The sequence below is a fragment of the Trachypithecus francoisi genome, unplaced genomic scaffold, assembly GCF_009764315.1.
Source record: "Trachypithecus francoisi isolate TF-2019V2 unplaced genomic scaffold, Tfra_2.0 Lachesis_group20, whole genome shotgun sequence".
Taxonomy (NCBI): Eukaryota; Metazoa; Chordata; class Mammalia; order Primates; family Cercopithecidae; genus Trachypithecus; species Trachypithecus francoisi.
The window spans coordinates 13,235,898-13,249,529 of NW_022681466.1; the positions used below are offsets into that span (position 1 = coordinate 13,235,898).

At 63.7% G+C, this 13,632-nt stretch overlaps 1 protein-coding gene across 4 annotated transcripts; it reads left to right on the plus strand.

Annotated features, from left to right (window-relative positions):
• The first annotated feature begins 3,542 nt into the window (after window positions 1–3,542).
• On the plus strand, window positions 3,543–12,933 carry GCGR (glucagon receptor). 4 transcript variants are annotated; one of them, XM_033182626.1, is made up of 14 exons: window positions 3,543–3,660; window positions 8,175–8,412; window positions 8,749–8,851; window positions 9,750–9,857; window positions 9,936–10,057; window positions 10,147–10,253; window positions 10,329–10,485; window positions 10,576–10,735; window positions 10,809–10,869; window positions 11,108–11,177; window positions 11,502–11,590; window positions 11,738–11,876; window positions 11,946–11,987; window positions 12,405–12,933. In XM_033182626.1, the coding sequence occupies exons 2-14, from the start codon at window positions 8,353–8,355 to the stop codon at window positions 12,639–12,641; spliced, it is 1,455 nt and encodes a 484-aa protein (XP_033038517.1). In that variant the 5' UTR covers window positions 3,543–3,660; window positions 8,175–8,352; the 3' UTR covers window positions 12,642–12,933. The 4 variants fall into 4 exon arrangements, with proteins under 4 accessions (XP_033038517.1, XP_033038516.1, XP_033038518.1 ...); XM_033182625.1 differs by having other exon boundaries at window positions 11,738–11,987; window positions 12,405–12,924; XM_033182627.1 differs by lacking the exon at window positions 8,749–8,851 and having other exon boundaries at window positions 3,566–3,660; window positions 9,750–9,834; window positions 11,738–11,987; window positions 12,405–12,924.
• The last annotated feature ends 699 nt before the right edge of the window (window positions 12,934–13,632 follow it).

The following is a 13,632-nucleotide window of genomic DNA, read 5'->3' on the forward strand; positions in this document are numbered from 1 at the left end:
GTTCTCTGCAGTAGCTCTGTTTCCTCCAGTTTCCTCTTTTCCAAGTGATTGGTCGCCCTCATATACCTGGAGGTCTTGCTTTGCATTCACATCTAAGGGCAAAAGGTGCTAGGATGCAGTTTGCAGGTCCATTCACTTTGTCATAAGATTTGTGCCTTTCTTAGTACTGCAGTGGTTGAGTAAAACCTGACCATCCCACACCGTCAAATACTAAGTGCCTCTGCCTAATGATGTGGAGGAGCCTTCTTATTAATGTGAGGAAATGCTTGTGTTATAGGTTGTGGGGAGAAACACTGGTTACAAAACTGTATCAAAGTAAAAATATATTAATGCACAGTAAAGACACCTGGGGAAAAATGCCCTTTAATGCTCACAGAGGTTCTCTCTGAGGGGCGGCCCCACCACCCTCCTGTTTCCCTTCCTGCATTTCCACCTTTTCTGGACCCAGATGCAGCCTCCCCTCCCACCCCTGGTCCTTCCACCCTGGCTTCTGGCTGCCCCTTTCTACCCTCCTCCTCATCAGCCTCTTTCAGAACTCCAGGGTGGGGCTTCTGAGTCTCGGTGGCAGGCACCGAGCCTTGCGGGCAGTATGGGCTCCAGAAGTCTCGCCGAACGCCAAAATTAAGCTCTGCAGGTGCCGTCTCCAGAATCCTCAGCACAGACAAACCCACATCTCAGGGATTGGGGGTGCAGACCAGCCCCCAGCCCCGCTCCAGCACACCCTGCAGCACAGGACCAAGCACACCTCCAAGAGGGCCCCCTGCAATGAGGAGGGCCCTAGGGATTGGATGGAGGGCAGGTCCCCCAACCCCCACTGCTGCGTGGGAAGGCCCCGCCCCCTCCATTCCCAGCTGCCCTCTGTTTATATGGCTCACCAATGTAAGGGAAACCAGAACTGGATAGCAGTTGAAAAACGTATTTTGTTCAGGACTATTGTAATAGGGGAGAAAAGATTTTAGTATAGACCTGGGCTCAACTCTGAATGTGGCATGGGCGAGTGGGGATTTAGATCCCAGGAGCAGGGCGGGGTCAGTGGGTGGAAAATAACTGGGACGAAACACCTGTCTGGAGGATTCTGGGGGTGACAGAGGCTGAGGACCCTACCCAGGTAACAGGAAGCTTACTGAAGGCAGTCAGGGTGAGCAGACATCGCCCGGGGGTGGTGGAGGCTGAGGATCCTGATCAGATGTGGGGGATGGAGGCTTCTTGCCAAACTAACTTAGCAGAGTTCTTGCTAAATCTGGATTTTTACAAGGCAGAATGCAGATGAGCCTGCGAGAAGGTTCTGAAGCCAGACTACAGTTTGGTCAAGCAAAGAATCTTGTCATGGATTCAGTCATATAAATAAGGGTCACTCAACCCAGGGGAGGGTCCCCACCCCATCTGTTCCCTCTCCTTCCCCACACTGAATCCGAACCTTTCAAGTTTTGCCCCCTTCACACACTCCAAATTTATTCTTCTACTTCTCTTCCTGTGGGTACCAGACTCCAGCCACCCAGCGCTTACCTGGGACTGCTGGGCCTCTGCCCCGCAGGGACCTGTCCTCCAGGAAACAAAGCTGGACACAGGAGGGCAGGGAGGACTCATCTCCAGGGCCGGAGCACTGTCTCCTCAGCCCCGCAGCACTTGACTTAGGCAGAGCCTGCAGCACCCTCACCCAAGTCCCTGCAGCCACCAGGAGGTGGTCCCCATCATCCCATCACCCCCATTCACAGAGGTCTCAGACTGAGGCTGGTGGGGGGAGCACCGTTAGCCAAGATCAGAACCCTGTTGTCTGCGCCTCTGGAGAGGTGGGGGCAGGAGCTGAGGGATGGTTTGGGCGCAGAGGGGAGAGGATGCGGTAGCAAGGGCAGATGCTGGCAGGTACAGACAAACTTTTATGCCCTTTGCCTTCTGACTTTTGCCTCTGGCCACTGCTGGGACTACAACAGAATGCCCCTCTCCGCGAACAGGGCTTCCTATGGGCCGGGAAGCATGGAGTCCCCACAGTGTGGCTATGCAGGGGAGTGAGGACCAGGTGGGGGCAGGCCTGTGGGGGTCACAGAGCTGGGCTAAGCTTCAGAGGGAAGTGGCCCCTGGGAGGGGGAATGGCTGGGGTTAGGACTCTGGGTTCCAAAGTCCCCTAAAACAGAAGCAGAATTAAGGAGAAAGGACCCCCAAGACCAAGGACAGCATCTATGAAAGGAGCCCTCCATGAGCAGGGCATGTCCCAGGATGAGGGTGGCCAGGACAGATCTAGGGAAATACAGGAGCAGCAGGACCCAGAGATGGAGTGGAGATGCCAGAGGGAGGGCTTCTCAGTGGGGGCGGAGGCACCATCCGGACAGAGACAGACACTGAAGACAAGTGTTAGTGGGAGGGGCTCTGGGTGGGGAAGAAGACTGGGACTTGGAGGAAGACCTCTCCAGGGAGAAGGCAGGAGGGGGAAGGAGAAGGGGAGGAAGTGGGAAGAGGAGAGCGCTCATCCTGGAACCCACAGCCTCAGGAAGAACTTTCCAGAAGGAAGGCATGACTATCAGTGTCCCAGAGGCCAGGAAACGTGAGGTCTCAAGGCGTCCATGGGGTTGTGGTGACCCCAAGATCACTGGGCACAGAGCAGGGAAGGCTGGAGGTAGAAGGGGAGGGACGCGGGCTGAGGTTCTGGCGGCCCCAAAGCCAGGCGTGATGTTGGCTTTAGGAGAAACGAGGAAGGGGAGAATGTCCCCCTTAGCGTGCCTCTTGGGGAAGGCAGGGGTTCTGGCTGGGGCTTCTCCACTCCCAGGAAAGGAGGTGGTGTGGAAGGAGGGGGTGGGACGGAGAGAGCGCCCCGCAGCCGCAGGACCAGCAGGTGGGGGACCAGGGTCAGCGCTGCTGGAGGTGCCTTAGAGGACAGGACTGGCCGGAGACCGGGAAATGTGGCACAAAAAAAGTTAAAGGGCACCCCAGGGACCGCCCTGCCGGCCCACCCATGTCACCCATGTCGGCCCCACTCCAGCCCCCATTGCTCTGCAGGGAAAGGAACCCGGAGCCGCGGTGGGGGCGAGCGGGGGTGTCGGTCCTTCCAGAAAATCAGGAAGGCAGGAGGAAAGAAGCGGTGAGAACCTGGGGCCGCGAGAGAAAGCGGGCGAGGGGGCGCCCAGGGACGCGGAGGGAGTGAGAGGAAGGGGCGCTGAGCCACCGCCCCCACGCCCCGCCGCGACCCTCCACGTCCCAGGGTGTCCCCGCCGGGAGCCGGGACCCATCGCGACCACCACCTGCCGGGCCAGGGTCCGCGGGGTCCGGGGTCTGCAGGATTGGGGTCTGCGGAACCAGGACCCGTGGGACAAAGGTCTGTGGGGCGCGGGGTGGGCTTCAGGGCGCCGGGTCTGCGTATGGCCAGCGGCGGGGTCCGCTCCGCGGATACCAGGCGCTCGCCGGGGCTCCCCGCGCAGGGTGGGCAGGACCGAAGCTCGCCGGGAGGCTGCGCGGAGGGCGGGCGGGGACCCTCGGCTGTCGCTCCCACCCCCGCGGGGCCGCCCCCGCGCCCGCCCTCCGCCGCCGCCCTCGCCCTGCGTCGCAGCCGGAAAGTTTGCACCGACCCCGATCCGGCAGCGCTGCGGAGACGAGCGGTCACCGGCGCCCGACCCGAGCGCGCCCGGAGGACGGCGGGGAGCCGAGCCGAGCCCCCCGCAGCGCCGCGCGGTGAGCACCTGGGCCGCGGCCCCGAGGGGACGTTCGGGAGCCGAGCCGGTGGGGGCAGAGACGGCGGGGCCGGCGCGGGGAGGAGGGAGCCGGCCGGGCGGTCTCCGGGGCCTGGGCTGGTGCGGTCCTCAGTCCCGTCGGACACCCCCGTTCCCAACTCCGGCTCGGACACCACCCGGTCTCGCACCGTCGGGCAGGCCCAGGGGTCTCAGCCCCTCCCCCGTTCTCTGGTCCCGGGCGCGCGGCTCGGGGGGGGGATGTCGCTGGCTGCCTGGCGCCCTGCGGCGGCCACACTCCCCGCTCTGGGCCCCGGGCCCGCCGCCCTGGGAGCGCACAAGGGCCGCGGACGCGCCCCCGAGGCGCGGGGTCTCTCCAGCGCTCGCTCCCCTCGGCGGGCTCCTGCCCCCGGACTGCCCGGTGGCACCGATGCGGCCCGGGATGGGGTGAGGGGTGTCTGCGCCCCGCCTGGCCGCTCCTCTGCCGCGGCCCACACTGGCGACTTTGACCCCAGCAAGCGGGTCACTGCCCTGCCCGGCTCCGGCCTCTCCGGCGCCCCCACCACCGGCCCGACTCGGCCACCGGGCTCAGGCTCCGACGCCGAACCGACCGACCCCAGCCCTCTCGGCGCCCGCATCCTCCAAGGACCGGCCAGGGCTGCTTGCTGCCCTTGCTATTGGGGGCATGAGGGTTGGGGGATCGGGGCGCACCCAGGCTGGCACCCAGGCCTGCCCCGCCCCCACGAGGTGAGGGCTCAGGGATCGGGCTCTGTCAACAGCCTGTGGCCCCTGATCCCGCCCTGGTGCCCTGACCTTCCGCTGCCTTCTCTGGTTTCACAAAAACATCCCGGCCCCTTAAAGCGTCTGAGAGGCCCCTTGCGGACGCCCTGGCAGCCCCGCTGCCTTCCTGAACCAGTGGCCGCTCCACCCATCCAGGGACCCAGCTCCAGGTCTGCGGGTCCCTCAGCCACCCCCAGTGGGAATTGGAGCCTGACGGAACCATGAGCACCCAAGAGTCACGTGTTCTGCCAGGGCGGACATGGGACAGGACAGGGGGTGCCAGCCCTGCAGAGGGGCGGGGCAGTGGAGCTCAGGTGGCCCCAAGGCCTGGTGGTGGCTGGTGTGGCCCGGCAGGCGGCTGTGGGAGGGAGGAAGGGGGTTGTGTGCGGTGGAGGGGCTAGGAAAGGCGGGCCGGGCACCTTGGGAGCCCCCTCATTGGGCACCTCGGGAACCCCCCCCGCATTGGGCACCTCGGGAACCCCCCCCGCACTGGGCACCTCGGGAACCACCCCCCCGCACTGGGCACCTCGGGAGCCCCTCCCCTAATTCTCAGCTGACTCCAAGGCCTGAGAAGGAGCTTGATCACCTGGACTGTGAAGGCTAAGGGTGGGGTCCCTGGTGGGTCGTACCACCTACCAGCAGCGTCACCAGCAGGGTAATAAGGGGCACTGCGGCCTTGGGGAGCCCCGAGTGGCACCTCCACAGCTGGGAGTTTCTGTCCAATTCTTCAGTCAACAGACATTGATCTCGGCCTGACAGGGGCCCGGGGGTGTCAGTGTCTCCTGTTGGGGGAGAGGGCTGGGTGAGATCATCAGAGGAGCCTCCCTTTTTCCCTTCAGGCTGGTGTCACCTTCAGTGACGGGGCAGGGTCCCCACTTGGGAAGTTAAATCATCATCCCCGTCCCAGGACCACAGCGGTCTCAGCCCTGCTCTCCAGGCTGGGCTCTCTCCTGGGTGCTCAGCTGGAAATTGGCCCACCCTCCGGCTCCACCCACCCCTGTTGGGATGAGGGGCTGGAGTCTCCCTACCCACATGGGACCCACCGCCCGCAGGGAACGGAGGACTCCCACACTTCTACACCTCCTGCCTCACTATCAGAGACCCAGTGGAGAATTGCCCCCCACTCCACCTCTTGTATTCAGAGGCCCTGACCCCTAGGGATCCAGGACTAGGGGTGCCCTGATGGGGAGCCCACCTGTGGCCTGTGGATGCTGAGCTGTCGGGGGAATCCTCCAGGATCCCCAGCCCCACTTTCCCAACCTTCTGTTGAGGTTGGGGGGACACAGAGAGCCCCACTCCCTCTTCCTCCCCACTTCTGGGCCCTGACTGCTTCAAAGAAAGGCCTGGGGGACTGGGCAGCCCACTGCTCCCTCAGCTCGCTGGGGTCTCCAGACTGCATGCACGGCTGGAAGGTGGGGCCTGGGCACTCGAGGACCTTGTGTGTGGAGGCACCATCTCCTCTCGCACTGGCTTGGGGGTGCTCCCAGTGGCTCTGGGGTCAACATGGCAGTCATTGAATGGCTCCTGTTTCTCTGGCAGAGTTGGGGCAGAGCCAGGCTTGGCCATGCTGGGCTCTAAGGGGCTGTCATTTTGCCCAGGAAGCTCCTGGCTGGGCTGTCCTCTCCCCAGGGTGAGCACACATGTCCCCAACCCCACTGCAGGGCCCCCAGGCAGAGAACAGCTTATCAGCCAGTGTCCTTCCTCCTTGGCCCCTGCCTGTATCGCCACCATCCACCCTGCTCCAGCTGCTCTTTGTCTCTCTCCTCGTCCCCTGCCCAGAGCCCCAGGCCTCCCTTGCACCCCTGAGCCTGCCGACCTAGCAGTGCCCCTCCCCCAGGGCCCCTCCTCCAGGACCCCGCTGGGTTGGGGATGCACACAGCGGGGAGAGGCGGCTCCTGCTGCTCCTCACCCAGCCCAGCTCAGTGGCCAGAGCCGCCCAGGGCAGTGGCAGCAGATGGGGCTGTTTGAGCAGAATCAGGAAAGATAAGGCCCCTTGGGTGACCCCAGAGCTGGGGACGCCAAAACTGCTCCTCCCCCACCCGCCTGCTGCTTTCTCCACCAGGGAGAGCCCCTCCCTACTCCATGGGTCCTTCGCCCCAGTACTAAGCCTGCATGGCTGCTCATCTGGCTCAGGCACTGGGGATCAGCGATGCACAGGTCCTGCCTCCCATCGGCCCCTACCTGAGCCCAGGGCCCAAGGGCTGCGGTTGGGAGCCCCTTAGCAGGCTGTGACGCAGGTGCCTGTCCCTGTCATTCAGCTGTCACCCTGCTTGGTGCATCTCAGGCCCTGTTAGCAGGAGGAGCCCCAGGTGGTGCTGGCCCCACGCAGGCTCACCCAGCAGCTGCCTGGAGGAGGCTAAAATCCAGGCTGTCCCATGGCAGCCAGCTGTCCAGCCCTGCCCGGAAATCATCTGCTCCAGCTGCAGCCCTCGCCCTTCTCCTCGTCCCTCTCCCTGGCTTCTTCCTGGCACTGCCTTCCAGCTGGCGGGCCCTCCATCTGCCCAGCCATCCATCCACACCTCTTATTCCGTTTGAGGGTGCCCCAAAGAGGAGCTCATCGCAGCCTGGGGGCTCACAGCCAGCCACTCGCGGGCCCTGGCACTTGCACACAGGCCCCACGGGAAGACCCTCCCTGCTTCTCCCACAGAATTCGGTTGGTGCAGAAACTAGGCTCTGCAGCAGTGAAAAGCCAATTTGTGGAGCTGTTGCCACCCCGAACTCCCAGCTCAGATGCTGGCTCTGGCCTGGGACCAGGTGCTGTGACTCCCACAGCCCTGGCAGGCACCACGGGGGCTGTCCTCCCCACCCTGTGCCCCCACCCTAGGCCAGCTCCTCCTCCCAGCCGGCGCTGGCAGTGCTAATCTCAAAGGAATGTGCAGCCAGCCTGTAGTGTCCCATGGGACCCAGGAAGCCCAACCAAGCCTTGCACGGCACCCATGGGGCACCTAGGCACCACAGTGCTGGGCAGGGGCATGCATGTGACACAGACCCCCGAGTGTGGGTCCCACACACTTGGCCTGGCACAGCTGCAAACCAGCCCAGCCACTTTGCTCACCGTGGCACTGGGGCCAAGTGATGGAAGGTCTGGGCACCACCACCCTCAGGCTCGGCACGTTGGCTTGGGTCAGCCTGGCAAGCCAACTTTCCCAGGGGCTAAGAATAGGTGAGGAGGATGGTGAGGACCGGAACCGATGGGGGGCTGTCAACTGAGGGAGGAGGTCAGCATCTGGGGAGGCTGGTCCCCTGCCAAGAGCGTTAGGTCACCCAGCAGGAGGGTGGCTGCCAACAGCACTGAGACAAGGGGCTCTGGGACCCTCAGAACTGCCAGCCAGCCAGCCCTGGGTGGCAGGAAAGCCAGCTCCACTTCCTACTGGCAAGGAGTGACTCCTGCTGGGGTCTCCTCCCTCCCAGCTCCCACTTTTTTTTTTTTTTTTGAGACAGAGTCTCACTCTGTCTGCCAGGCTGGAGTGCAGTGGCTCCGTCTTGGCTCATTACAAGCTCCGCCTCCCAGGTTCACACCATTCTCCTGCCTCAGCCTCCCGAGTAACTGGGACTATAGGCGCCCACTACCACGCCCAGCTAATTTTTTAATTTTTAGTAGAGACGTGGTTTCAACTATGTTAGCCAGGATGGTCTCGATCTCCTGAACTTGTGATCTGCCCGCCTCGGCCTCCCAAAGTTCTGGGATTACAGGCGTGAGCCACCATGCCCAGCCCCCAGCTCCCTCTTTATCCGTAGGACTCTGAGGCTCAGAGGGGCAGCTTAAGGGGAGGGCCCCCCCACTGGCCAGGGCTCCCCAGGCTCTGCTGCTCTGCCACGCAGCTGCCCTCGGAGGAGCACGCACACCCACCAGGACTGCATTGCCCCAGCTGTGCAGCCCCTGCCAGATGTGGGAGGCAGCTAGCTGCCCAGAGGCATGCCCCCCTATCAGCCACGTCGACCCCTGCTACTGTTGCTGCTGCTGCTGGCCTGCCAGGTGAGGACTCACAGCACCCTCAGCACCCAGGGGCCCTCCTGAGGACTGCACACTGATGGCTGTCTGTCTGCCTGCCTGCCTGGCTGTCCGTCTGCCTGCCTGTCCATCTGCCTGCCTGCCTATCTGTCTGTCTGCCTGTCTGCCTATCTGTCCGTCTGCCTGCCTGTCTCTTTCTGCCTGTCTGCCTATTTGTCTGTCTGTCTGCCTGTCTGCCTATCTGTCTGCCTGTCTGCCTGCCTGCGTGTCTGTCTGTCTGTCCGTCTGCGTGTCTGTCTATCTGTGTGTCCATCTGCCTGCCTGCCTGTCTGTATGGTTGCTTGTGCATGTGTCCCCCAGCCACAGGCCCCCTCTGCTCAGGTGATGGACTTCCTGTTTGAGAAGTGGAAGCTCTACGGTGACCAGTGTCACCACAACCTGAGCCTGCTGCCCCCTCCCACGGGTGAGCCCCCACCCAGAGCCTTTCAGCCTGTGCCTGGCCTCAGCATTTCCTGAGCTCTCTTCATGGGAAGGTTCCTGGGTGCTTATGCAGGCCTTGAGGACCCCGCCAAGGGGCCCTGTCACTCCTCAGACCCCACCACCATGGGCAGGTGAGGTAGCCAGGTAGCTGAGCCACAGAGCTGGGGACTTGCCTAAGGCCGCAGAGCCAGGAAATAACAGAACAGTGGAATTGCCCCAGAACCGGCTGCTGCTGCGTGCCCCCCGGCCCAGACGCGTAATACCGCCTATAGCCCCATGGAGTTTTCAGTGGGCAGACAGTGCCAGGGTGTGGGAGGTGGGATCCAGAGGGTCAGCAGAGCACACAGGCCTGGGAGGGCTTGGGTGGAGAGTGCATATCATGGCCTGGACACTTGGGGTGCAGGGCGAGGCTAGGGCTGGAGGACTTACCTGGGAGGCAGTGCCACGGTTCAGACGAGGGAGGCAGACTCCACTGGGCAGAGGGCAGCGGGTGTGGCAGCCACAGGTTTGGCAGTGCACCTGGAGTGGATGAAAATGGCCTTGGGGTTCGGCCCCCAGAGAGGGAGGTACTGCGAGAAAGTCACGGAGAATGGGGGACCCCAGTGTGGGTTTGGGGGACATTTGAGATGGGGGTTCTCTGAGGGAAGGTGTCCTGCAGAGCTGGAACTCCGGGATGGGCTGGGAGTGCTAGGGGAGGCTGGCCCAGGGGAGATGGATGGTCAGGTGAGGAAGGTGGAGGTCAGATGGGGGAGGTGAAGGTCGGGGGGGAGGAAGCAGCCCAGGTCGTGTCCTGGGGGAGGTGACAGCCCAGCTCAGGCTTCCAGAGAGAGGCAAGAGGCCTGCTGAGGGAGCCCCTTCTCCTACCCTGCCCTGCCCTGCAGAGCTGGTCTGTAACAGAACCTTCGACAAGTATTCCTGCTGGCCAGACACCCCCGCCAATACCACGGCCAACATCTCCTGCCCCTGGTACCTGCCTTGGTACCACAAAGGTACCCATAGAGGGGAGGAACTGTGGGAGGGGCAGGCCCAGGGGTGGGGCTGACCCCAGCCTCCCCCAACACCCGCAGTGCAACACCGCTTCGTGTTCAAGAGATGTGGGCCCGATGGTCAGTGGGTGCGCGGACCCCGGGGGCAGCCTTGGCGTGATGCCTCTCAGTGCCAGATGGACAGCGAGGAGATTGAGGTCCAGGTCAGCCGGCGGCAGGCGGGTGTGGTGGGGCTGGATGGGAATGGGCACAGGGTCCCCGCCCGGCCCTCACAGGCCACTGTAACTCGCAGAAGGAGGTGGCTAAGATGTACAGCAGCTTCCAGGTGATGTACACGGTGGGCTACAGCCTGTCCCTGGGGGCCCTGCTCCTCGCCTTGGCCATCTTGGGGGGCCTCAGGTAGGATCCCGCCAGTGCCCGGGGCGGCCGCAGAGGGCAGGGAGGAGGGCGGTCGCTGACTGGCTGTCCCCACAGCAAGCTGCACTGCACCCGCAACGCCATCCATGCGAACCTGTTTGCGTCCTTCGTGCTGAAGGCCAGCTCCGTGCTGGTCATCGATGGGCTGCTCAGGACCCGCTATAGCCAGAAGATTGGCGACGACCTCAGTGTCCGCACCTGGCTCAGTGATGGAGTGAGTCCCCGTCGGCGGCCCCACACAGGCAGGCGGGCGGGCAGCCAGGCAGGTGGCCACGTGGTCGCGCTCACACTGCACCTGTGCCAGGCGGTGGCCGGCTGCCGTGTGGCCGCGGTGTTCATGCAATATGGCGTCGTGGCCAACTACTGCTGGCTGCTGGTGGAGGGCCTGTACCTGCACAACCTGATGGGCCTGGCCACCCTCCCTGAGAGGAGCTTCTTCAGCCTCTACCTGGGCATCGGCTGGGGTGAGTGGGCCGACACGGGAGGGGGTCGGGGCCGGCTGGCCGGGCCTTGAGACCACAGCTGCTGCCCCCACAGGTGCCCCCATGCTGTTCATCATCCCCTGGGTGGTGGTCAAGTGTCTGTTCGAGAACAACCAGTGAGTATGAGTGGCCGGATGGCCCGGGGAAGGGGCCGGGGACCTGGGGTGTGGAGCTCTGGCCCGAGGCAGGGAGGGGCGGGGGATGAGCCTGGTGCCTGGGGAGGGTGGTCATTCGTGACCTTCTCCCTTCCTTTCCTGAGGCCTGAATTAGATCCTGACAAGATCAGGACCGGGGCGCTGAGGGGCTGAGGGGCTGGGGGCTGTGCCCCAGTTTGTGAGTGGCCCGGCCTCACAGGTGCTGGACCAGCAATAAGAACATGGGCTTCTGGTGGATCCCACGGTTCCCTGTCTTCCTGGCCATCCTGGTGAGGAAATGAAGAGCAAGGAACGCAAGCCAGGCCCCTCCTCCCTTGGCGTCCTGAAGCTGCCCCAGGAGACAGCAGCGTCCTGCCTGGGAGGGCCAGGAGGGAGCCGGCACCCAGACAGGACACCAGGACACTGGCCAGCACCCTAGGCACTGAGCCAGGCTGCTCCTCCCTGGCTGGGTGCCCACCAGCCCCAGGGCTCTGTGGCTCAGGGCCTATCTGGCTGCCAGACCCACCTGCAGGAGGGTCAGGTGGGGCCTTCCAAGGGCACAGAGCCATCCCCTGGGGCTCAGGGTGCCCCTGACTCGTGCCCTTCTCACATAGATCAACTTCTTCATCTTCGTCCGCATTGTTCACCTGCTCATGGCCAAGCTGCGGGCGCGGCAGATGCACCACACAGACTACAAGTTCCGGTGGGTGCAGTGCCACGGTGGGCCGGCGCCTCGAGACCTGGAGACCCTCAGGGCCAGAGGGCAGCTGGGGGTGGGGACTCCAAGCTCCACGTGGATGGTGCGGGCGGAGGGCGAGGGTGGTGGGTGACTCAGGCTCTGCCTCTGTAGGCTGGCCAAGTCCACACTGACCCTCATCCCCCTGCTGGGTGTCCACGAAGTGGTCTTCGCCTTTGTGACGGACGAGCACGCCCAGGGGACCCTGCGCTTTGCCAAGCTCTTCTTTGACCTCTTCCTCAGCTCCTTCCAGGTGCCTGCCCGCCCGCGGCTCCCCCACCCGGGGCGCAGCATGCCACCCCTGACCACCATCTCTCTCCAGGGCCTGCTGGTGGCTGTCCTCTACTGCTTCCTCAACAAGGAGGTAGGTGGGAGTGGGGGCGTCTGAGACCATCAGCCCTGGCCGTCAGGGTCAGGGGCAGAGAGTGGCACAGGGATGCCAGCCCCACCCCTGCCCAGGGGTTGGAACACATGTGGCCCAAGCCTTTCCCTCCACCTGCTCTTATTGGGTGCAGTTGCCGTGGCGCTGGGTGTCAGACCTCCAAGACAGGTTGGCCTCAGCCCATCGCTAGGGTGTCCACAGTGGGGGTTCCCAGGTGTCTGCAGACTGTGCTTTCCGTGGCGATGCTGGGTGGCATAGCTGTGCCCAGCAGGGAGCTTGTGTCGCTCTGCATGCCTCAGAGTGGAGACTGGGCATCTCCGACGGGGCCCACAGCAGGTCCCGGTGGGGCAGAGAGGACAGGCAGACCCCGGGACTGGCCTGCCCCACCCCCCACCCCAGGTGCAGTCGGAGCTTCGGCGGCATTGGCACCGCTGGCGCCTGGGCAAAGTGCTGCAGGAGGAGCGGAGCACCAGCAACCACAAGGCCCCATCTGCGCCTGGCCGAGGACTTCCTGGCAAGAAGCTGCAGTCTGGGAGGGGTGGTGGCAGCCAGGACTCATCTGCGGAGATCCCCTTGGCTGGTGGCCTCTCTAGGTTGACTGAGAACCCCTCTGAACCCTGCTGGGACCCCAGCTAGGGCTGGACTCAGGCACCTAGAGAGCATCGCTGGACAACCCAGAACCGGACGCCCAGCTGAGGCGGGGAGCCAACAGCAGTCCCCGCCTATCTCCCACCCCCAGTGTGGCAGTCCGCGAGATGGGGCCTCCTCTCCCTGCACCTGCCCTGTCCCTGGTGCAGGGGCGAGCTGAGGAGTCCAGGGCGGGGGTGGGGGCTGTGCTGTGAACTGCTCACCAGTGTCGCCATGTATGTTGGCACGTGCTATGTGTGTGGAGATGTTCTCTAACAATAAAGAGCTCACGTGGTCACCGCGCATGTCTTGGAAGGCAGGGCTGGAAATGTGGGGCCGAAGCAGTGGGAATGGAACAGCAGTGGGTGGTCAGCGCCAGTGCGGGTTGTTGAAAGACCCCTGCTGTCCCAGTTCACAGAGAGTTGGCACTGGAACCCCAGAGGATCCCGAAGGCAGCCAGCCTGTGCCCATCTGAGCAGGCCTTGGCCACTTCCCCATCCTGGTTCTGGTGGGCAGTCCCCCTGGACGCTTTGGCCACCAGAGGGTCACCATTGTGAGGGGCACAGTGGCTAAGGGAGCATGAGGCATCACAGTCCCCCAACCCACCCCATGAGCACTGGATTCACCCAGAGGGTATCTTCTCCCTGGAGGCAGTGAGGACACCGGTACCTGGCTCACCAGCCCGCCCTTCCTCTGAGCCTCCTGGCCTCCACTTCATCTCAGCTCCAGCCCCCTCGGGCAATTTGCAGGCCACAGAGCAGACTGAAGCAGGAAGAAATGGGCCTGAACATTGCCTCGGGTCCAGGTGACGAAGCAGTGCAGGTTGCCCAAACTCTGCACAGGACCCGCTGCGCGCCACACAGAGGTCCAGCCTACGCCAGTCCTCCTGCCACTGCATGGTGGGTGGGTGCCCTGCTTGCCAGCCAGGGAGCACCAGGAAAGCGCTGCCTCCTGCATGCTGGACACAGGAGGTGCTTGAGGGTGGGGTCTCCCACTGTCT

Bases quoted from the DNA above. Each gene is read 5' to 3' on its own strand.
- GCGR (XM_033182625.1), top strand. From the start codon at position 8,353: ATGCCCCCCTATCAGCCACGTCGACCCCTGCTACTGTTGCTGCTGCTG. The intron at 8,852-9,749 runs GTGAGCCCCCAC...CCTGCCCTGCAG, and splicing joins CCTGCTGCCCCCTCCCACGG to AGCTGGTCTGTAACAGAACC. The intron at 10,486-10,575 runs GTGAGTCCCCGT...CACCTGTGCCAG, and splicing joins GCACCTGGCTCAGTGATGGA to GCGGTGGCCGGCTGCCGTGT.